Source organism: Salvelinus alpinus, chromosome 16 (assembly GCF_045679555.1).
Source record: "Salvelinus alpinus chromosome 16, SLU_Salpinus.1, whole genome shotgun sequence".
NCBI lineage: Eukaryota > Metazoa > Chordata > Actinopteri > Salmoniformes > Salmonidae > Salvelinus > Salvelinus alpinus.
This window is the reverse complement of record NC_092101.1, coordinates 1,786,030-1,810,906: the sequence shown is the minus strand read 5'-3', so window position 1 is coordinate 1,810,906 and position 24,877 is coordinate 1,786,030. Positions and strand designations below refer to the sequence as shown.

Genomic DNA, 24,877 nt, shown 5'->3' with positions numbered 1-24,877 from the left:
ACCCAGGGATCACCTCTCAAGACTTGCGTTCAATGAGAATGAAAGAGCTATAACTCAGATTTGTATGGTCCCGTGTGGCTCAGTTGGTAGCGCATGGCGATAGCAATGCCAGGGTTGTGGATTCAATTCCCACAAGGTACCAGTATAGAAAGAATGTGAAAATGTATGCACTACCTATTATAAGTCGCTTTGGATAAGAGCTTCTGTTAAAATGTACAGTGGGGGTTGCCCAAAAAGTTACATATTGCTGTCACGTTCCTGACCTTATTTCCTTTGTTCAGTCTTGTTTAGTTGGTCAGGACGTGAGCTGGGTGGGCATTCTATGTTATGTGTTTCTATGTTGGGTTTATTGTCTAGCCTGATATGGTTCTCAATTAGAGGCAGGTGTTTTACGTTGTCTCTGATTGGGAACCATATTTAGGTAGGCTGTTCTCACTGTTTGTTTGTGGGTGATTGTTCCTGTTCATTGCGTTCTTCGTTGTCTGTATGTTCACATGTTCAGGTCTGTAGCGTCGTTAGTTTCATTTTCGGTTTATTGTTTTGTTCGTGTTAAGTGTTTCCAATAAATATGGAAACATACCACGCTGCGCTTTGGTCCTCCTCTCTTCCACCTAACGACGAGCGTTACAATTGCAGCTTTAATTTGCATTACAAGAACACGGTAATTACAGTAGAAATGAGTAGAACTTTGAGCAGTAGAAATGAGACCACTGCACAAAGTTTATAGTCCAAGTCTGAGAGAATATAAAAGCAAAACAGTGAGCAACAGTAACGTTAGGTTTAGGGTGGGCTAGCCTTGCGATTAATTCAGGGTACATTTTTGAGTAAGTCAAAGTTGTACGCTCTTTTGAAAGAGGCAGTCTGAGATGTCCTATTTGAAGCCCAAATATATCATACTTTGACTAAAATTAAGACTTAATTTGCTCAATGATAATGTACCTTACACAACATGAAATGTCACCAACAGACTGTGAAATAACTGTTTGATGATGCAATCTTGCCATCAGTAGGCTTACGTTGAGTTTCAACCAATAAAGGGTGTTAGGTTCCCAGCAGTTCTCAGTCAGTCAAGCAAATCAGAGTTAAGGAACTAAAATTTGTCTGAAATAGTCAACTGTTGAGAGCAGTTTTTTTTTGAAAAGGTCAAATGTACCTTCTTTCTAACTGGCCAAAGATTTTCTGTAGCACTTTAACAAATTAAAAACTCATAGCAACCAAGGGCCATCCATTAGTCCAGCAAAACAGAGTAAATCACCCTGAAGCACCTCTACTTGAGCACAAGCAATCTAGGGCAGTGTTTCTCCACCCATGCTACTCAATCTGGGTTGTGTTCAGTGAAACAGGAAGGTGCTACCTGATATTGTCAAATAAGAGCACAGATTTTCTTGCTCTTACTGGACACGTTCAGTTAGATAGCACTTCCCCGTTTCAATCCATATCAAAATGTTTTTCTCCTTAATTAATGAACACAACCAAGGTCCACTGAGTAAGCTGACATCACTATTTTTACTCAAATTGCATGCTGGTCACTGATACATCAAAGTTTGAGAAACACTGACTAAAAGGGACTTTTTGACCTAGCCATGTGGGTTTGGAGAAAAACCGAGATAATGTTAATTAGGCACCAAACAGAAGAAAAAGCTCTATGTGCAGTGAAACAGGGAGGAACTATCTGTATTTGTCCTATAAGAAATGCACATTTCTTTGCTACGGTGTGTCCTAAAGAACACTACCCTGTTGAGGCCACAGCACGCATACCTTTCCTGTTTATAGCACTGCTCAACAACCCCCCCCCCCCCCCCCCCCCCGACTCTGTAACCAAGAGAACTCCTGTTTTTTTTTGCGTTTATATCATTGGACTACAGAGTTATCACAATGCTTTCATCATCCTGTTTACATGTACATATACCACATTCTAACACGTCCCACTGAATCAATCAAAGTCAGAGGAAAAATGTGTTTTAATGAGGTTTTTCCTTTTACACAAAGAGTGGTTTAACCACATAAATAGTGTACAGCAGGTAAAGAGTTTCAATGACCCAGTAAATGATTAATCATTGGTCTCCTGTGGAAGGAAGGGTTGCTCCAGTTATATCCTTGTCAGTTCCCTGCAGGCATATCTACTGCAGGAATCCAGTGTGTCGCAATGTTTGCAAGCCTGGGCCTTGCTCTCAGGTGAGCGAGCAGCTGTTTCGTCAGCATGAGGCGGCGATGGCCATTACGAGTTGCATGAAAGGATGTGCAAAAATTCCACTGCGAAAGTAAAAAACGTTTTTTGATGTTGTCAGTGCTGCAGGCTTTTCTTTTTCTTCTCAGCTTGGACATAGACTGTGTGTTGATATACAGTGCCTTCATACGTATTCACACCCCTTGACTTTTTACACCTTTTGTTGTGTTACAGCCTGAATTTGAAATGTATTCAATTTAGATTTTTCTTTATACTGGCCTACACACAATACCACATGAAACCGCTCAGGGATTTCACCGTGAGGCCAATGGTGAACTTGAAACATTTACAGAGTCTAATGGCTGTGATAGAGGAAAACTGAGGATGGATCAACAACATTGTAGTTACTCCACAACTAATTGACAGAGTGAAAAGAAGGAAGCCTGTACAGAATAAAAATATTCCAAAACATGCATCCTGTTTGCAACAAGGCACTAAACTCATCACACTCATCTCTGGACCTCGATGCCAGTTTCACAGAATATTTCATTATTGCCCTCTAATCAGGGACTGATTTAGACCTGGGACACCAGGTAGGTGCAATTAATTATCAGGTAGAACAGAAAAACAGCACGTTGTAGGGTAATAGTTGAATACCACTGCACTAAAGCAAAACTGCAAAACATGTTGAAGCAATACATTTTCTTTCCGAATACAAAGTGTTATGTTTGGGGATAATCCAATAGAACACATTACTGAGCACCACTCCCCATATGTTCAAGCATAGTGGTGGCTGCATCATGTTATGGGTATGCTTGTAATCGGACTAGGGAGTGGAGCTAAGCACAGGCAAAATCCTAGAGGAAAACCTAGTTCAGTCTGCTTTCCAGCAGACATTGGGAGATTAATTATTCTTTCAGCAGGACAATAACCTTAAACACCAGGCCAAATCCACAAGTGAGTTGCTTACCAAGAAAACAGAGAATGTTCCTGAGTGGCTGAGTTACAGTTTTGACTTAAATCTGCCACAAAATCTATGGCAAGACCTGAAAATGGTTGTCTAGCAATGATCAATAACCAATTTGACAAAGCTTGAAGAATTATTTTAAGAATAATGGGCAAATGTTGCACAATCCAGGTGTCAGACTTACCCAGAAAGACTCACAGCTGTAATCGCAGCCAACTCTGATTCTAACATGTATTGGCTTAAGGGGTTGAATACTTATCTAATCAAGAGATATTAGTGTTTTATTTTTCATAAACTTTTTACAAATGTTAGAATTTTTCTTCCACTTTGTCATTAGAGTATTTTGTGTATATTGACAAAAAAATGACAATTAAATCCATTTTAATACCAGTTTGTCACAAAACAAACAAAACAAAACGTGGAAAATTCAAGGGGTGTGAATACTTTCTGAAAGCACTGAAATCGTGTGGATTTTTTTGTTGTTGTGTAGATCATTGAAAAAGAAAGACTATAAAATGAACGTTAATGCCACTTTGTAACAACAAAATTTGAAAAAAATTCAAGGCACTGTACATAGAGTAGTGTTAAAGGGAGTGACTACTGTACTGATGATGCATCTGGCAAAAGAAATTACTTCCTTTTGGGGTACTGCATGGACCACTGACTGTCAAAGCAAGGTGGATTTAACGGTCTTCCTTTAAAATGACAGTTGTGCCAATAGCCATCTACTGTGTATCTCAGGCAGTTTGACATTAGAAAAGTGTGACATGTTTCCAAATAATCGTCCCTCGTTAACCCATTGGCCCTAATCCTTCGATGTTAGCAGATTGTAAGGCACACAATATGGCGGACACTCCACCACTACACTGACACTTCAGATCTGCAAACATTTTAAGGTAAGGGACAAGAGCAAGGGGAAGGAGCAAATTGGGACTAGTGCTTATCTATTCTAGTTGAGAGACACACATTTTCCTTCCATTAGAAAGGAATTTGTCAATTCATTAACACAACATTCAGGGATGTTAGCAGCCAAATACAGTAGATTGTGATTCCCTGTGTGTGTCAAAAATAGGAACAATGAGACTTGAAAACCATCTTTAACTCCTAATAAGCCTAGTACGATATATAGTACAATGATGTATTATGAACAATGCTATTTCGTCAAGTACAGTACTTTGTTTTCAAAAGGAAATAAGGGAAAGATTAATAACCTGATGAAAGAAATCCATGAGACTTAAAGGTTATACGGTGGAAAAAAGCATCAGTTACTCTTTTCAAGATCTTAAAAAAATATATTGAGGTAAAAACAGGAAATGTACCATTATACCACTGTCTACTTCATATCACAACATCTTTCGTCAGCCATTTGGATATACTGTAGTCGCCCCCTTAGTTTGCAGGCTAATATCCCATATTGGGCAGAGTAAGGATGGCCCTTCATCCTCGAGGAATCCTCCACTAAGGCCCAGACCCAGTTCGAGCTGCCCTTTAAACCAGTCAGCTACACTGAAGACAACATTGGACCATGGAAGACCCATCTGTGTCTTTATATGTCTCTCTACATCCACTTGTAGAGACACTCCCACAACGGCCTTGCTTGCCTCAGGTCTTGGTTCAGGCCTTGAGCATCCCCTGGGCGTCCGAGCCCTTGGTAGTCTCCTTCTCCTCAGAGGTCTGCGGCGTGGTGCCCGTCTCCTGGGCTGAGCTGAGAGGCCGGGCGTTGGCCCTGGACGAGCGCTGGCGCCGGGTGCCATTGCCCACGCAGCGAAGCAGGTTCTTTAAGGTGGTCCACATCTCGTCATCCTTGTAGGAGTAGATGACAGGGTTCATGACCGAGTTGAGTACTGCCAGCAGGAGGAGCCAGCGCTTAAAGAGCATCACCTCGCACTGCTGGCAATGGAGGCCGTCTAGCAGCAGCACCACCAGGCCCGGCGTCCAGCAGATCACAAACGCCCCTGTAATGAAAGACAATATTAGAGATTATAAAATATATTATATTATTTCAAAACATTTGAGATATATCCAAAAGCATTAGAGATTAGATCAATAGATTAGAGATTATTAGAAATATAATATATACTATTTGCCAGAGTCACACTGGACATATTACACAACTCTCCTTCCCTGGCAATAGATAACAGTAAAACTCCAGCCAACATGTTTATTAAGGTCAAAAGTTGGAGATATCTTTATCATCATTAGAGATGAGATTATTAGAAATATTAGAGACATCTCCAATGTTATTACAGATTAGAGGCTATATTTTATCAAACCTAATATAATGGTAAATCTAAGCGCTGGCGGTAGCGCTACAGGTCCCTGAGTGTGTCAGAAATATTAGTGCTATTTTCACAGCAGTTATTAGCGCAAAAGCTGGTGGTGGCACAAACAGGTTGGGTTTTGATGCATAAACAAGTTGTAGGTGTGACCAGGGCTTGGACAGTCACTGGCCAATCAAGGCATTGCATGGCTTAATATTGCATGTGTTAGTCTTTTTGTTGTCATCAACTCCCATTCGGCTGGGGGTATGGAATATTCTCATCCAAGTCCATTGTGGATTGATAATACAGTTTATTAATACAGAAATAAGGAAAAAAAAAACATCCAGTGTTTGCTCAATATGTTTTGAGTGTTGACAGTCAGCATTGTTGTAATTGGATTCAAAGAGTATTGGCCTTTAAGCACTGCGCTAAATTGTATTGTATGTTCTCAATAAGCAAGATATAGCCTAGAGACCTACCGTTGATATGGTGTTATAGGACTGAAAATGTGAATAGCCTGTGTTTGGAGGAGCGCACCTTTGGTAACCAGACAAGAGGCACTGGGGATAGATCCAAGCAGAATGGAGTATGCCCTGCAGGTAGGCCTATATGAATTGTGAATAATGCAAAAGCATGAAAGCCTCATGAGTAGACCATTTAGAAACCTTTTATGAATTGGCTACTTGGCTAATGCATGGCCAGGATAAGAAAGACACCAAACGCATTGCTGTTGAACCAGCTTTTGTTTGAGTAGGGTAAGGGTAACCTACTAAGGGCTTGTTTTTTTATCAAACGAAATGGAAAACAAGCAACTGTTACAGGAAAATAACTTACATTTTTCTAAATTCAAGTGTCACCGGATTATCTCATCTCTCGTTCCACGATGGGCATACAGCCTACATGGAGTTTTTTTTAATGCATATCCAAAATAATAACAGGAGCTGGCTAAAATGATGTAATAGCCTACATAGCTGTCCGCTCACTGTTTTGCTGCTGCGAAAAGTATATTTTAATAAAACTTTGGCGATTAACTCCAGATGAAAACAGAGCCCTAGATGTATGAGAGATATCTCTTTTTGGAGATCTGTTTACTTTATTTTCAACAGGTCAGGTGACTGAAAAATCATTCTCCTTTAGTGTCAGCTAGGACTGAAACATAATCGTTCTGTGAGAAATGGTCAAGGTAAACAGGAGCCATACCAATTTTACCAAGAGATAATCAATGCTTGATTCAAGTTAGAAAAGAGGCAATGAGGGACAGGATGCTACACCACCTCAGCCTCTATGTGTGTCCCAATACTATCTCCTTTCTCCTGAGGTGTGCACTCATTCACTACTTCTCACAAATCTAAAAGCATTAGAGTGGCGGAGGCACGGGCTCGTGGATGTTTCCACCATATTTCTTATACCAGTCATTCTCTATTCAAATCACTGAAGGGAAGTGAACAAGTGCACACTTTGGGAGGAAGGAGAGACAATTGGGACGTCGCTTCTGTCACTACACTGGAGACAAAAGCGAGAGCTACCTAAGTTATGATGGCTTGCCAATGAATACCGTCTGAGGAAAGCAGGTACAAGTTAGAGAAAAACCGACGGACCCAAAGGCTGTCTTAGTAGGAAGAAAATTATATTTTTCCATTCTTTGTGTCTCAGACACTACACTCAATGTTTGTCTGAATTTTCATTCGACGTGAAATGCCAACCAGTATCTAGGCTAGTCACCGACCGCAGAGCGTGTTGCGGCAAGATTAAGGGATTTCAGGGAGCTTTTCTCGGACATGTAGCAGCTTGTCCGTTCTGCCAATACCTCTCCAGAACCCGGCTTCAGCTCAGTAGAACAAAAATAACAATTGTGTTCTCCACAAGGGAGAAGAGAGGGAGGGAATATGAACCCCGCCTTCTCTCTCAAAAACACAAGGTCACCAACTAAAATACAAGGAGCAGGCAGAAAGAAATGGTGGGGGTTCCATGGGTGTTTCATATGAAATATTCAAAAAAACATCTGGGTTGGGAAACGGGCATGTTTCTAGCACATGTGAGCTTTTGGTTGAGCGGCATTCATTAACCTCTGAAATATATGGCAGGGTATACATCAAGGGAAGCAGAATGAGTCAAGATTTTTCTCTGCAGTTCTGTTTGCTTCAGTCTAAATCCATAAATGGTCCCACATATTACAGTGAAATGGCTGCCATGAATGTTTGCCTTCTTCCTTTCCACAGAATCACAAGGATGATGAATCAAAGCATAGGGGTTGAGTTTATGCACGTGTGTGCCTAAATAGCTACCATCAAGCACAATCAGGTCCCAATCTCGGTGTGAATTTTTGAGATTATTTTACAGCTACCTGTATGGGGGGGCTTCTTCGAACCTAATGCTCCTCAAAATCACTGTAACCAAATATTGTGTATGCCACCTGGCTAACTGTTTATATCTGTCATGAGAGATGACTGTAACCATAACAGTGTAGAAAACACTTTTAGCGTCCAATACAGCCATTTTGATCTCAATATCAAATCATTTCTGGGTAACAATTAAGTACCTCGCTGTGATTGTTCTCAATTAAAATGGTCAAAAAGAAATGACAGCAAAACTCCAGCCAACATGTTTAACAAGGTCAAAGGTGATGCCAAATCTCCCTGCATTCTCCTTCCACCATTTCCTAAATGATAGATGTTAGTGATATTGGAGATGTACGGTGCCTTCAAAAATTATTCACACCTCTTGACTTTTTTGTTGTTGTGTTACAGCCTGAATTTACAATTGCTTACATTTAGATTTGTTGTCACTGGCATACACACAATTTTTGGGGGGACAAATAATAAAAAAATGTTGAGTCAATAAGTATTCAACTCCTTTGTTATGGCATGCCTAAATACATTCAGGAGTAAAAATGTGCATAACAAGTCACATAATACGTTACATGGACTATGCGCAATAATAGCGTTTAACATTATTTTTTTATGACTACCTCGTCTCTGTACCACACATGTACTATTTTCTGTAAGGTTCCTCAGTTGAGCAGTGCATTTCAAACACAGATTCAACCCCAAAGACCAGGGAGGTTTTGCAATGCCTCGCAAAGAAGAGCACATATGGTGCATATAGAAAGTATTGACTCAGGGGTGTGAATACTAATGCAAATGACAGATTTCTGTATTTCATATTCAATACATTTGCACATTTTTTTTTTTACAAAAACATGCTTTCACTTTGTCATTACAAGGTATTGTGTGTAGATTGGTGAGAATAAAAAAAAAAACATTTTGAATTTAAGCTGTAACACATCAAATGTGGAATAAGTCAAGGGGTATGAATACTTTATGAAGGCACTGTATCTCTTCGAGATTCATTTACTTTATTTCAAAAGGTCAGTTTTTACACACTTCATATGTATTTACTGTATGGTAGTCAAGGCTCATCCTATATAACTACTGCTATACACACCTTTCCTATTCATATACCGTCCATATTTTATATTTGAGATTTGTCAAAGTAGCCACCCTTTGCCTTGACAGCTTTGCACACTCTTGGCATTCTCTCAACCAGCTGAGGTAGTCACATGGAATGCATTTCAATGAACAAGTATGCCTTGTTAAAAGTTCATCTGTGGAATTTCTTTCCTTCTTAATGTGTTTGAGCCAATCAGTTGTGTTTTGACAAGGTAGGGATGGTATACAGAAGACAGCCCAATTTGGTAAAAGATCAAGTCCATATTACGGCAAGAACAACTCAAATAAGCAAATGACAGTTCATCATTACTTTAAGACATGAAGGTCAGTAAATCCGGAAAATGTCAATAAAAGTGTAATTCAAGTGCAGTCGCAAAAACCATCCAGCGCTATGATGAAACTGGCTCTCATGAGGACCGCCACAGGAAAGAAAGACCCAGAGTTACATCTTCTGCAGAGGAAAAGTTCATTAGAGTTACCAGCCTCAGAAATTGCAGCCCAAATAAATGCTTCAAAGAGTACTTCAAGTAACAGATACATCTCAACATCAACTTTTCAGAGGAGACTGTGTGAATCAGGCCTTCATGTTTGAATTGCTGCAAAGAAACCACTACTAAAGGACACCAATAAAAATAAGATACTTGCTTGGGCCAAGAAACACAAGCAATGGACATTAGATCAGCGGAAATCTGTCCAAAGTTGAAATTTTTGGATCCAACCGCCGTGTCTTTGTAAAATGCACAGTAGGTGAACGGATGATCTCTGCATGTGTGGTTCACACCGTGAAGCATGGAGGAGGTGTGGGGGTGCTTTGCTGGTGACACTGTCAGTGATTTATTTAGAATTCAAGGCACACTTAACCAGAACGGCTACCACAGCATTCTGCAGCGATATGCCATCCCATCTGGTTTGCGCTTAGTGGGACTATCATTTGTTTTTCAACAGGACACTGACCCAAAACATACCTCCAGGCTGTTTAAGGGCTATTTTACCAAGAAGGAGAGTGATGGAGTGCTGCATCAGATGACCTGGCCTCCACAATCACCTGACCTCAACCCAATTGAGATGGTTTGGGATGAGTTGGACCGCAGAGTGAAGGAAAAGCAGCCAACAAGTGCTCAGCATATGTGGGAACTCTTTCAAGACTGTTGCAAAAGCATTCCTCATGAAGCTGGTTGACAGAATGCCAGGAGTGTGCAAAGCTGTCATCAAGGCAAATGGTGGCTACTTTGAAGAATCTCAAATATTAAATATATTTTTATCTGTTAAACACCCTGGAATTAGTACATGTGTTCAAACTTTTGACTGGTACTGTGTATAATACAGTTGAAGTCGGAAGTTTACATACATTTAGGTTGGAGTAATTAAAACTCGTTTTTCAACCACTCCACAAATTTCTTGTTAACAAACTATAGTTTTGGCAAGTCAGTTAGGACTTCTACTTTGAACATGACACAAGTCATTTTTCCAACAATTGTTTACAGACAGATTATTTCACTTATAATTCACTGTATCACTATTCCAATGGGTCAGAAGTTTACATATACTAAGTTGACTGTGCCTTTAAACAGCTTGGAAAATTCCAGAAAATGATGTCATGGCTTTAGAAGCTTCTGATAGGCTAATTGACATAATTTGAGTCAATTGGAGGTGTACCTGTGGATGTATTTCAAGGCCTACCTTCAAACTCAGTGCCTCTTTGCTTGACATCTTTGGAAAATCAATAGAAATCAGCCAATACCTCAGAAAGAAATTGGAAACCTCCACAAGTCTGGTTCATCCTTGGGAGCAATTTCCAAACACCTGAAGGTACCACATTCATATGTACAAACAATAGTACGCAAGTATAAACACCACGAGACTACGCAGCCGTCATGACGCTCAGGAAGGAGACGCGTTCTGTCTCCTAGAGATGAACTACTTTGGTGCGAAAAGTGCAAATCAATCCCAGAACAACATCAAAGGACCTTATGAAGATGCTGGAGGAAACAGTTACAAAATAATCTATATCCACAGTAAAACGAGTCCTATATCCACATAACCTGAAAGGCCGCTCAGCAAGGAAGAAGCCACTTCTCCAAAACCGCCATAAAAAAGCCAGACTACGGTTTGCAACTGCACATGGGGACAAAGATCGTACTTCGTGGAGAAATGTCCTCTGGTCTGATGAAACAAAAACAGAACTGTATGGACATAATGCCCATCGTTATGTTTGGCAGAAAAAGGGGGAGCCTTGCAAGCTGAAGAACACCATCCCTACCGTGAAGCACGGGGGTGCCAGCATCATGTTATGGGGCTGCTTTGCTGCAGGAGGGACTGGTGCACTTCACAAAATAGATGGCATCATGAGAGAGGGAAATTAGTGGATATATTGAAGCAACATCTCAAGACATCAGTCAGGAAGTTAAAGCTTGGTCGCAAATGGGTGTTCCAAATGGACAATGACCCCAAGCATACTTCCAAAGGTGTGGCAAACTGGCTTAAGGACAACAAAGTCAAGGTATTGGAGTGGCCATCACAAAGCCCTGACCTCAATCCTATAGAAAATCTGTGGTTAGAACTGAAAAAGCATGTGCGAGCAAGGAGGCCTACAAACCTGACTCAGTTACACCAGCTCTGTCAGGAGGAATGGGCCAAAATTCTCCCAACTTATTGTGGGAAGGTTGTGGAAGGCTACCCTAAACATTTGACCCAAGTTAATAATTTTAAAAGCAATGCTACCAAATACTAACTGATTGTATGTAAACCTCTGACCCACTGGGAATGTGATGAAAGAAATAAAAGCTGAAATAAATCATTCTCTCTATTTTATTCTGACATTTCACATTCTTAAAATAAAGTGGTGATCCTAACTGACCTAAGACAGAGAATTTTTACTAGGATTAAATGTCAGGATTTGTGAATAACTGAGTTTAAATGTATTTGACTAAGGTGTATGTAAACTTCCGACTTCAACTCTGTATATATAGTGCATTTGAAAGTATTCAGACCACTTGATTTTTTTCACATTTTGTTACGTCAGTCTTTTTCTAAAATGGATTAAATAGTTTTTTTCCTCATCAATCTACACACAGGTATTCTAGTGGATAGAGGGTATGGCAATTAACCGAAATGTTGCTGGATCGAATCCCCGAGCTGACAAGGTAAGAATCTTTCATTCTGCCCCTGAACAAGGCAGTTAACCCACTGTTCTTTTTGACTTAAAATTGTCTTGAAGACAAATGGCTAAACCTAAATTGTTGTCTAGCAATGATCAAGATCCAATTAGACAGAACTTGCAGAATTTTGAAAAGAATAATGGGCAAATGTTGCACAATCCAGGTGTGGAAAGCTCTTACAGAGTTAACCAGAAAGACTCACAGCTGTAATTACTGCCAAAGGTGATTCTAACATGCATTGACTCAGGGGGTTGAATACTTATCTAATCAAGATATATTAGTACATTTTTCCCCCAAATGTTTTACCACTTTGACATTACAGAGTATTTTGTGTAGATCGTTGACAAAAAATGACAGTTTAATCGCACTTTGTAACAACAAAATGTGGAAAACGTAAAGGGTTGTGAATACTTTCTGAAGGCACTGTATGTATGAATTGATATCTAGATGGTTATCAATATAAGTTATTTATTGTATAGGCTGCTATCCTACTTGAAATAAAATCATGTGGGTGAATGTATTTATTTTTGTCAAGTTAGCTACTGCCGGCGACAACTGTGGTACCTCTGTGCGTTTTGTTGCCAACCTTACTTTGCTAGCTGACAACTTTACAGTTATAACTTTTTACTTTTTAATTACCGTTTATATTTTTTGTTTTTCCCTCACAACTTTTTTCCCTCATTCAACTTTTTCACTCCGGACGCTTTATCTGGACATGGTTCGTCAGCACCTTCAACAGCCGAAGCTAAGTAGTAACATTAACATGATGCCTTCTAATTGCAGTCGCTGTACTCATAATATACAGGAGAACGATCGCCTTATGGCGAGGATAGCTGTGCTGCAAGCCCAGCTTCAGACGCAATCGTTAGGCAAGGGTAATTTCAGTGTAGGAAAGGATGAAACAGCGTCTGTGCCACCAGTAAGTACAGACAGTAGTATAAATCCCCCCCGCACAGTCCCCGCAGCCGGACAACTTTCTCATGGCTTCTGGAGGGAAATGCTGTAGGAATGCTCAACTGGTGTCGCTCATTCAGCCGACAGAAATTTTCAACCGGTTTTCCCCATTAAGTAGCGAGTCGGAGTCTGAGGCCGAGTCTTCTCTTGTCTCTACTCCTCCCGTTACGGGGTCAGAGATGCCGAAGCTTCCCACTATTAGCTCTGACAAATTGAAAACCCTAGTCATTGGCGACTCCATTACCCGCAGTATTAGACTTAAAACGAATCACCCAGCGATCATACACTGTTTACCAGGGGGCAGGGCTACCGACGTTAAGGCTAATCTGAAGATGGTGCTGGCTAAAGCTAAAACTGGCGAGTGTAGAGAGTATAGGGATATTGTTATCCACGTTGGCACCAACGATGTTAGGATGAAACAGTCAGAGGTCACCAAGCGCAACATAGCTTCAGCGTGTAAATCAGCTAGAAAGATGTGTCGGCATCGAGTAATTGTCTCTGGCCCCCTCCCAGTTAGGGGGAGTGATGAGCTCTACAGCAGAGTCTCACAACTCAATCGCTGGTTGAAAACTGTTTTCTGCCCCTCCCAAAAGTTAGAATTTGTAGATAATTGGCCCTCTTTCTGGGACTCACCCACAAACAGGACCAAGCCTGACCTGCTGAGGAGTGACGGACTCCATCCTAGCTGGAGGGGTGCTCTCATCTTATCTACCAACATAGACAGGGCTCTAACTCCTCTAGCTCCACAATGAAATAGGGTGCAGGCCAGGCAGCAGGCTGTTAGCCAACCTGCCAGCTTAGTGGAGTCTGCCACTAGCATAGTCAGTGTAGTCAGCTCAGCTATCCCCATTGAGACTGTGTCTGTGCCTCGACCTAGGTTGGGCAAAACTAAACATGGCGGTGTTCGCCTTAGCAATCTCACTAGGATAAAGACCTCCTCCATTCCTGCCATTATTGAAAGAGATCGTGATACCTCACATCTCAAAATAGGGCTACTTAATGTTAGATCCCTCACTTCAAAGGCAGTTATAGTCAATGAACTAATCACTGATCATAATCTTGATGTGATTGGCCTGACTGAAACATGGCTTAAGCCTGATGCATTTACTGTGTTAAATGAGGCCTCACCTCCTGGTTACACTAGTGACCATATCCCCCGTGCATCCCGCAAAGGCGGAGGTGTTGCTAACATTTACGATAGCAAATTTCAATTTACAAAAAAAAAATGACGTTTTCGTCTTTTGAGCTTCTAGTCATGAAATCTATGCAGCCTACTCAATCACTTTTTATAGCTACTGTTTACAGGCCTGCTGGGCCATATACAGCGTTCCTCACTGAGTTCCCTGAATTCCTATCGGACCTTGTAGTCATAGCAGATAATATTCTAATTTTTGGTGATTTTAATATTCATATGGAAAAGTCCACAGACCCACTCCAAAAGGCTTGTGGAGCCATCATCGACTCAGTGGGTTTTGTCCAACATGTCTCTGGACCTACTCACTGCCACAGTCATACTCTGGACCTAGTTTTGTCCCATGGAATAAATGTTGTGGATCTTAATGTTTTTCCTCATAATCCTGGACTATCGGACCACCATTTTATTACGTTTGCAATCGCAACAAATAATCTGCTCAGACCCCAACCAAGGAGCATCAAAAGTCGTGCTATAAATTCTCAGACAACACAAAGATTCCTTGATGCCCTTCCAGACTCCTTCTGCCTACCCAAGGACGTCAGAGGACAAAAATCAGTTAGCCACCTAACTGAGGAACTCAATTTAACCTTGCGCAATAACCTAGATGCAGTTGCACCCCTAAAAACTAAAAACATTTGTCATAAGAAACTAGCTCCCTGGTATACAGAAAATACCCGAGCTCTGAAGCAAGCTTCCAGAAAATTGGAACGGAAATGGCGCCACACCCAAACTGGAAGTCTTCCGACTAGCTTGGAAAGACAGTACCGTGCAGTATCGAAGAGCCCTCACTGCTGCTCACATCCTACTTTTTTTCCAACTTAATTGAGAAAAATAAGAACAATCCAACATTTATTTTTGATACTGTTGCAAAGCTAACTAAAAAGCAGCATTCCCCAAGTGAGGATGGCTTTCACTTCAGCAGTAATAAATTCATGAACTTCTTTGAGGAAAAGATCATGATCATTAGAAAGCAAATTACGGACTCCTCTTTAAATCTGCGTATTCCTCCAAAGCTTAGCTGTCCTGAGTCTGCACAACTCTGCCAGGACCTAGGATCAAGAGAGACACTTAAGTGTTTTAGTACTATATCTCTTGACACAATGATGAAAATAATCATGGCCTCTAAACCTTCAAGCTGCATACTGGATCCTATTCCAACTAAATTACTGAAAGAGCTGCTTCATGTGCTTGGCCCTCCTATGTTGAACATAATAAACGGTTCTCTATCCACCGGATGTGTACCAAACTGACTAAAAGTGGCAGTAATAAAGCCTCTCTTGAAAAAGCCAAACCTTGACCCAGAAAATATAAAAAACTATCGGCCTATATCGAATCTTCCATTCCTCTCCAAAAATTTTGAAAAAGCTGTTAACTTTCACTGCTATGCGGATGACACACAGCTGTACATTTAAATGAATCATGGTGAAGCCCCAAAATTGCCCTCGCTAGAAGCCTGTGTTTCAGACATAAGGAAGTGGATGGCTGAACTTTCTACTTTTAAACTCGGACAAAACAGAGATGCTTGTTCTAGGTCCCAAGAAACAAAGAGATATTCTGTTAAATCTGACAATTAATCTTGATGGTTGTAAAGTCGTCTCAAATAAAACTGTGAAGGACCTCGGCGTTACTCTGGACCCTGATCTCTCTTTTGACGAACATATCAAGACTGTTTCAAGGACAGCTTTTTTCCATCTACGTAACATTGCAAAAATCAGAAATTTTCTGTCCAAAAATGATGCAGAAAAATTAATCCATGCTTTTGTTACTTCTAGGTTAGACTACTGCATTTTCTACTTTCCGGCTACCCGGATAAAGCACTAAATAAACTTCAGTTAGTGCTAAATACGGCTGCTAGAATCCTGACTAGAACCAAGAAATGTGATCATATTACTCCAGTGCTAGCTTCCCTACACTGGCTTCCTGTTAAGGCAAGGGCTGATTTCAAGGTTTTACTGTTAACCTATAAAGCGTTACATGGGCTTGCTCCTACCTATCATTCCGAGTTGGTCCTGCCGTACATACCTACACGTACGCTACGATTACAAGACGCAGGCCTCCTAATTGTCCCTAGAATTTCTAAGCAAACAGCTGGAGGCAGGGCTTTCTCCTATAGATCTAAATTTGTATGGAATAGTCTGCCTACCCATGTGAGAGACGCAGACTCGGTCTCAACCTTTAAGTCTTTACTGAAGACTTATCTCTTCAGTAGGTCATATGATTGAGTGTAGTCTGGCCCAGGAGTGTGAAGGTGAACGGAAAGGCTCTGGAGCAACGAACCGCCCTTGCTGTCTCTGCCTGGCCGGTTCCCCTCTCTCCACTGGGATTCTCTGCCTCTAACCCTATTACAGGGGCTGAGTCACTGGCTTACTGGTGCTCTTTCATGCCGTCCCTAGGAGGGGTGCGTCACTTGAGTGGGTTGAGTTACTGACGTGATCTTCCTGTCTGGGTTGGCACCTCCCCCTTGGTTTGTGCTGTGGTGGAGATCTTTGTGGGCTATACTCGGCCTTGTCTCAGGATGGTAAGTTGGTGGTTGAAGATATCCCTCTAGTGGTGTGGGGGCTGTGCTTTGGCAAAGTGGGTGGGGTTATATCCTTCCTGTTTGGCCCTGTCCGGGGGTATCATCGGATGTGGCCACAGTGTCGCCTGACCCCTCCTGTCTCAGCCTCCAGTATTTATGCTGCAGTAGTTTATGTGTCGGGGGGCTAGGGTCAGTTGGTTATATCTGGAGTACTTCTCCTGTCTTATCCTGTGTCCTGTGTGAATTTAAGTATGCTCTCTCTAATTCTCTCCTTCTCTCTTTCTTTCTCTCTCTCGGAGGACCTGAGCCCTAGGACCATGCGTCAGGACTACCGGGCATGATGACTCCTTGCTGTCCCCAGTCCACCTGGCCTTGCTGCTGTTCCAGTTTCAACTGTTCTGTTTGCGGCTATGGAACCCTGACCTGTCCACCGGACGTGCTACCTGTCCCAGACCTGCTGTTTTCAACTCTCTAGAGACCGCAGGAGCGGTAGAGATACTCTTAATGATCGGCTATGAAAAGCCAACTGACATTTACTCCTGATTATTATTTGACCATGCCGGTCATTTATGAACATTTGAACATCTTGGCCATGTTCTGTTATAATCTCCACCCGGCACAGCCAGAAGAGGACTGGCCACCCCTCATATCCTGTTTCCTCTCTAGGTTTCTTCCTAGGTTTTGGCCTTTCTAGGGAGTTTTTCCTAGCCGCCGTGCTTCTACACCTGCATTGCTTGCTGTTTGGGGTTTTAGGCTGGGTTTCTGTACAGCCCCTCGAGATATTAGCTGATGTACGAAGGGCTATATAAAATAAACTTGATTTGATTTGATCTGCCCAGTAGGAAGCACCTGGCACAGCGGTCTAAGGCACTGCATCTCAGTGCTAGCGGCGTCACTACAGATCCTGGTTCAATCCCAGACTGTATCACAACCGGCCGTGATCGGGAGTCCCATAGACCATCGCACAATTGGCCCAGCGTTGTCCTGGTTAGGGGAGGGTTTGGCCGGGGTAGGCCGTCATTGTAAAATAAGAATGTGTTCTTAACTGACTTGCCTAGTTAAATAACAGAACAAATAAAGGTCAGCAGGCACGTCAATACAACACTAGTCGCCGGCTTATCGACTCGTCGTCCAAGCCCAATCAGCCATCCAAAACGGCCTTGAGTGGCCACAAATAGTATGCCCAATAAGCGGATTCGCTTTCATATACCCACTCTTTTCGACACACCCACCCGCCCCCGGGGCCTCGTTTATAAACGTTGAGTACAAAAATATACTCCAAAACACGCATGCATCAGTTTTCAGGCAAAAGTTGGCATTTATAACCGAACTTGACGTGACAATTTATTTAGCTACCTGCAAACTTTAGATCCCGCAAAACTTCAGACCATGCATGAACAGTTTCTAGTGGTTGAAGTATTGCAATACAAGCAGGCAAGTAGCCTAGTATTCAGTGCAAATGAGGGATATGATGACACACTTATTCATGACAAAAGGTAAATATAATAACAAGATGCAATCATTTGCCGTTAGTGAGAAGAGAAAATATAGTTTTTTGCATCTTTGCGTCTTTGAAATAGTTAGAAATAGGCATACATTTCCTATTTCATTTCCATGACAGAAAACATTCATCACCTTTACTGACTGTGATGGCTTCATATTTTCAAAGTAGCCTTAGGCCTACAATGTCCCATCTCTCATTTCATTGGACCCACTTTACAGTTGTAAATATTTGAACAATTTCAAGTATTTTTCTCTATGCGAACAGACGGTTCACCTTTTCCATGTAGTTTTTTTAGGCTACTGTAATTTCAAATGTCTCAAGTAAACAATATTTCATTTATAAACATAATAGGCCTACATAATACATCTTTCTTTTATAACAGAATAAATTCCTCACCACCTTTTCTGACATTGATGGGTTCATTTTCCTGAAGAAGCTTTAGCCTACAACAAATTGCCATGTGCATCTCTCATTGAATTGTGCCTATTAGATAGAGAACAAAACTTGAAGTAATAGCCTCTCTATCCGAATGGGAGCGTGGGTTATAATATACAGTATACATTTTACAGATGAACAGACAGTTGATCTTTTGCTTTTGAAGTGTGTAGGCTACCACTGCAAGTAGGCCTACTGTTTTTTAAATTATATTTTATACAGTAGACATACTAACAAGACAATGTTTCAGAATTCACAGGCAGTGCAGCATATTTAGGTTCGGGGAAAAAGTAAATGCAAAACATTATTAAATTCAAACCATCTGTTTTCAGGTCCACAACAATTTGCAATAGTTTTTTGTCTTTCAGAAACTGTCAGATATAGCATATGTCACTGTAAAAGTTTTAAACATTCTGCCAACACCTCCAGACGTTTTATCAAGTTCACAATTGCTAGTTCCTTTAGAAACTGCCTTGGCCTAATTCCAATACTTCCAAAGTATACAGAAAATAAGGGCGTTATTGTCACCATAAAAGGTGAATGATGGGCGTTTTTCAGGTGCAGTTTTCACCACGGATCTGATTGATTACAGGAATCATGCTTATTTATCATTTAAGTTTATAGATATCAATATTTTTGTACGTGCGCACGCACTATTTAGTGTGAAATGTATGCAACGGTTATATATGAGGCCCCAGAAAAAGTCTGGACAGGTTTATCCAGTCACCAATTCAGCGTTAGTCAACACAAAAGAACAGATTTCTATTCACCTGAAACATGAGCTAACAAGAGCTGTTTTCTTCCCCGTACAGCCCCAGTAATATGCTTGAATACTTGTTTCTTAACCTCCCAAATGACGAATATAGGGATTCCTTTCCTCGCTCTCTCTCATACTTCTCCCCTGTTCTTATCATTGTCACATAGGATAATGCTTTCACCTGAACATTTTAGGCATATTTAGAAGTTTGTTACGTTTTTTTCCTACCGGTTTGCTGTCTACCGTATTCCCAACTGAGATACTGACAATAGAGTTTTTATTTTTCAATCTTGAGTTGACTTTCTGCATCACAATGTTATCGAACAACTCCTCACAGATGGAATGTGGAGAATTGCATCAATTCTTCCAAATTGCTCTAGGATAGAGACAATTGTATCATGACAAAAGTGATTGGGTAACACACAACGTCAAAGGACCGATGGCTATAATGTGGGAAAATTCCAGCAGGCTCAAAAAAATACAATGAGACACCCTCCCTAGCGTCTCGAGTCTTTCACCCCAGAATAACGTAACGGTAGGCTTGACTTGAAACTTGAGGACATAAGAGCACAACAGCTAGTTTAATGGGGACAATTGCATCTGAAAGCAATTGCACGCTGCCTGAAAAACCCCTGAAAGTATAGGTTCTTTTTGGGGGTTCTTCTGAGAAAGCCGCAGACCGTGCAGTCTTGGGCGGTTTCGGCTGAGATGCCTGGCAGCCTAACCAGTGTGTGACTGTGTGTGTCCTTGTGCGAGAGATAATTACATAGCGCAGTCTTGAAGACACTCTGTACAGAGAGCGAGGCAGCTTCCTCCACGCCTATCTGGGGGGCGACCAGAGCGCAGAGATAGTCTGCTTTCGCTTTTATTAATCTGCCAGGAGGACAGCATATAAGAAAACACTCCTTCTAGCACAACATAGAGCCTTAAATATGCTATCTGGCACGTACAAAAAGTTGATGTTTAGGAAATTCAGCAGCACCTACTGGCTGAGTTGATAACAATCAAACTCGTCTGACCTGTACTGAGGAGCCATGCTAAGGAGAGGGTGGGTGTGCTCAACTCTTGTCTTAAGTGCAACATATCCTGTTCCGACACACCTACCAGCAGAAGCCCGCCTTATCTGATCTGGAATGTGCATGCTCATGTGCAAATGTGTATGTTAAGGACCGCACACTTGTGGTATGTTTGCTATTCACACACATGTTGAAAACAAGCCCTGATCTGCAAATATATATATATATTTTTTTTAACCTTCATTTAATGCAGGAATTTGAGGTCATTCAGGTCAGAATATATTTTTTACAGGGGAGACCTGGGCCCTGATTCCCAAAAGCATCTTAAGGCTAAGTTCATTGTTGGGACCTTCGTAGGAGCTTTGTTAACAGCTAAGTGCATCGTTAGATGCTTTTTACCCTCCCGCGTCACTTTATAGAGAAGATCTCCACTATATATGTATATCGTTGTATATCATTGTATTTTACATTTGTGTGACTGGTCTTGTGTATCGGTGTTTTGTTACTTGTCGTGTTTTATGTTTTTGTGTGGACCCCTGGAAGAATATATGCTGCTTCGGCAAAAGCTATTGGGGATCCGAATAAACTAAACTAAACTTAGAATCAAGATGTTCATCTATCTGTCTGTGACCACCGATAACTACAAATACAAAGTTGCGAATGACTGCATTGAACGATAAATACAGTATAGGCTACATACACCTCTATATTTAAATCCTATTGAAATACATTATGTTCAATCAATTGAGTTATATTTCGCTAATAGGCTACTGTAATATTTCATTATGTGGGTAAGCATTAGAATAAGCCGACTCAATATTTGCAGCCACATAGGTGGTAATATCACTCTAGGAGCTGATCCGTCGTCAGTATTTTGAATAATTATAATGTTAAGGTAAGATTTGACTAGAGAAAGCTGATTCGAGAGCAGCGCTGCCTTTCTTTCGACCCTATCAGTATCGACACATGCTCCAACGATGTTAGTTGAAATGACTTTTCTTTGTTAGTGATTTAGACACGTGCACAGATGAGTGATCCTAAGTGGAGAACCATGTTATTAAGCGGAGACAGATCAGAGCAAATAATATGCGTCTGTTCTGAATAAAGTGCTACGTAACTGCAGCCCAAGTTGAAGACTGCACAGCAAACTTTGAGGTTCATAGTACAACCGTCCACTTTTTAAACCAACACCCAGGTCAAACAAAGATTACTCAAAAATTATGTCAATATCAGTCAAATTATCTCACTATGTGGGATATATTGAAGTGTTTTTTTAAAGGCCTTGACCATAACATTTTGCTCAAACCTCAAACCTTTAATCAGGATTTTCCCCACTATCTTGGAAATGTAGATTACAATCCACTGTTGTCAGCAACAATGCTTTCCCTACCTTTCTCCACACTCAACCAGCTAAATAACCTTTGAGACAAGCTTGTGAGTGTGTTTAATTGCTTATGAGGAAAGTCCTTTAAGAACAAATGAAATGATCAAATGTTCTGCTACTTAAGAGCACAGAGTACTAGTGCTACTCAGACTTTAGGAAGGACTACATTTCCCAACAGTGAAATTCTGATGGGTCCAATCAATGACTTAAAAAAAAAATGTAGTCCTTCATAAAGGGCTCAGTACTACTCAGAAACACATTTGAAGTTCCTACATTGACACAATGTGAGAGGAATCTGATGGCCTCAAGCCTACCTAACACAGTCATGACTGTCTTGATGAGCTTGATGGGTGTCCTCTTGCGGTTGATGGAGCCGCTGGTGTGCGGGCTGAGCACCGCCGTTTTCCTCTTGACGTAGGTGTAAATCCTCAGGTAGATGGACACCATGACCAGGAACAAAACCAGGTTGGACACGGACCAGAAAATCAGGTAGCTCCGGCTGAAGATGGGCGCCAGCTGGGAGCAGTCCTGAAGGTTGCAGATGCAGTTCCACCCCAGGCTGGGCACGGCGCCCATGAAGATAGAGATGGCCCACACCAGCACGATGAGCAGGGTCACCCGCCGCTTGGTCAGGTTACTGTGGACCTTCCAGTCCATCACAGAGATGTAGCGCTCCAAGGCGATCACTAGCAAGTTCGCCAGAGAGGCTGAGAGACTGGTGTCCAGAAGCCCTTGACGAATGAAATAGCCCCTCACAGTTAGTTTCCTGGACACCGTCCCGGTGTTGAACATGAGGTATACGTAGGCTATACCAGCGAGGAAGTCTGAAGCGGCCAGGTTGGCAAGGAGATAGTAGAACGGGTAGTGGAACCTCTTGTTGGTGATGATGGCAGCAATGACCATGGCGTTGGACACCAGGATAAAGCAGCAGAAGAGGGAGCCTACAACTTGGACCAGAATGAGCTGTGTGGAGCTCCAGTCGTCTTTGGTCTGGTTGCTGTTGTTGTAGAAGAAGCTCATGGGCTCATCATGGTAGCATTTGTTCTGGCTGGCCATCTTGAGTGAAAGGCTGCTGACGAGAGTTGACAAGAGATATAAAGAGAGAAAAAAATAAGCATTATTTATTGGTTTCTCTTTAACATTCTAACAAATATCAACCTTTTGGAATTCATGGTAGGTCTACACAGTATAACTACATGGGCTAATTTAGTGCAAGGACGGTATTGCGAACTCCAGAACAAAAGTTCTAATAAACCCATTATTTGTGCCGTGCCAATTTTCCCATGGCCAAATAACTCCTGAACTGAGAAAGATTAAATTACCCAACTCTAAAGGGCAATCAACATGTCAAACACCCTTTTTACTGGAAGCAGCTGCATAAATCACTGGTTAATCACACATTTTCTCATTACAGAGGTATAGTGAGATAAGGATAAAGACATTCTGAGCTTCAACTCTGAAAATATTAGGTATGAAAGAAACCAATTAGGTATGACTTTTACAGATATCATGGATACAATCTCTTCCATATAACAACTCACAACTAAAAGGAACAGACTTTATTCCCATGATTTTCTAATGACTATGTATCATGCAATTTGTGAAACAACCAATTTTAGTATGACAGAAAGCTTCAGAATAAAATACCAAAGTACCAATGGAGAGAAATGTTTTGCCATGTAATTCAACGTTTCTATGGAATGTCTAGTTATTTATAATTTTATAATAATAATAAAAATAGTGTAGCCATAAATGCTTCGTCTTTCAACACTTAAAATGTAGACCTCTATTGTTACGATAAGGAATTTCCAAACGCAAAAAAGTCGTATTATTTGCGGTTGAAAGACAGTAAGTCTTATAGATCATCCCGGAAATGATATGCAAATATACGCGAAACAAAATGTAAGAAAACCGACTTACCAGGTGAAGTTTACCTGTGCAAATATTTTCTATCGAATCCTTTGTGTAAACGGAATTTCTCATTCGTTCTACTACTCATTTCAAGAATGTCCTCCTTCATTCTCCCGGGGCAACTTTACAGGAGAAGGTGACAGCCGTGAGTGAACCGAATGAGGGAGAAAAGTTTGAGGCAGGAGTAGTCTGACGTAGAGGGTGTGTGACACAGCTTCTCATATCTCGACTCCACTGGCTGCAGTAAAAATAATTCCTTTGTATGTGCGTGGTTCACCACATGGGCCATGAGCTAAAACAATTCTCCTACATGCGTACCATTCCACTTGTATGTTAGAAAATGATATTCAATGGTGAAGGTCTGGGTTAAAAGGTATATGTTAAAAAAGACTGGAATAAAAGATCCATAGCTAGACTACCTGTTGGTGGTTGGTTTAGTTAGTGTATTCCCACAACCTCAAAACCATTCAGAGGATATCTACATTCCAGCAGGAAAAACACTGAATAGATTACACATCAGTAATATAGTGTTACATATAATCACCACCCCCACCTCAGGGCTCATGCCACTGCCAAATACTAACCAGCCGCTCATGAGGCAATACAACCACTAAAACAACATTCATAAGAATAAGGGAATAAGATAAAGGTAATTGAAGGTTGGTATTTCACTTCAACATCGTGTATTATGTCTATTTCACTACAGACACCTAGGGAAAATGATTCATTTGATCCTTCGGTGACTCTGTAAAGTTGGATTCTCTTTTTACTGACTCTTGCCACATACTCCCCGATGAGCTTTCCTGAAGTGCCAAAGACGGTTGTGTTCCAGCTTGTTCCTACGACGTCCTGTCAAAGCAGATTGTGTGATGACAAGGCTCATTACCAACATTACATGGCATTCGTCATAATAGTCGGACTCATCTTATTCAGTCATAAAAATCCCCCTATGAATCACACACTTTGTCAGACTTGGTCATCTGACCAATAACTTTGAGATACTCTGGCAACATAAGATCCCATTTTGAGTGAATGTATAGCAGATATAAAATAATGAATACCAAAACGGTAATGATTTACTTTGACTACATATCCATAATGCATTATTTACACATTCACAAGCATTTCCTGAACGTGTTATAACATGTCCTAAACGCATTATTAAAAGTCAATGAGATATATCCAGAGTATATCTATAGCA

At 41.1% G+C, this 24,877-nt stretch overlaps 1 protein-coding gene across 2 annotated transcripts; it reads right to left on the bottom strand.

Annotated features, from left to right (window-relative positions):
* Positions 1–1,943: 1,943 nt before the first annotated feature.
* On the bottom strand, positions 1,944–24,074 carry lpar3 (lysophosphatidic acid receptor 3). Of its 2 annotated transcripts, none has more exons than XM_071344472.1 (3): positions 23,686–24,074; positions 22,080–22,837; positions 1,944–5,089 (listed from the first exon to the last, which is right to left on the bottom strand). In XM_071344472.1, the coding sequence occupies exons 2-3, from the start codon at positions 22,819–22,821 to the stop codon at positions 4,749–4,751; spliced, it is 1,083 nt and encodes a 360-aa protein (XP_071200573.1). In that variant the 5' UTR covers positions 22,822–22,837; positions 23,686–24,074; the 3' UTR covers positions 1,944–4,748. The 2 variants fall into 2 exon arrangements, with proteins under 2 accessions (XP_071200573.1, XP_071200572.1); XM_071344471.1 differs by having other exon boundaries at positions 22,080–22,834; positions 23,686–24,073.
* Positions 24,075–24,877: the final 803 nt, after the last annotated feature.

Bases quoted from the DNA above. Each gene is read 5' to 3' on its own strand.
- lpar3 (XM_071344472.1), bottom strand. From the start codon at position 22,821: ATGGCCAGCCAGAACAAATGCTACCATGATGAGCCCATGAGCTTCTTC. The intron at 5,090-22,079 runs GTAGGCTTGAGG...CTTTCATTACAG, and splicing joins GACAGTCATGACTGTGTTAG to GGGCGTTTGTGATCTGCTGG.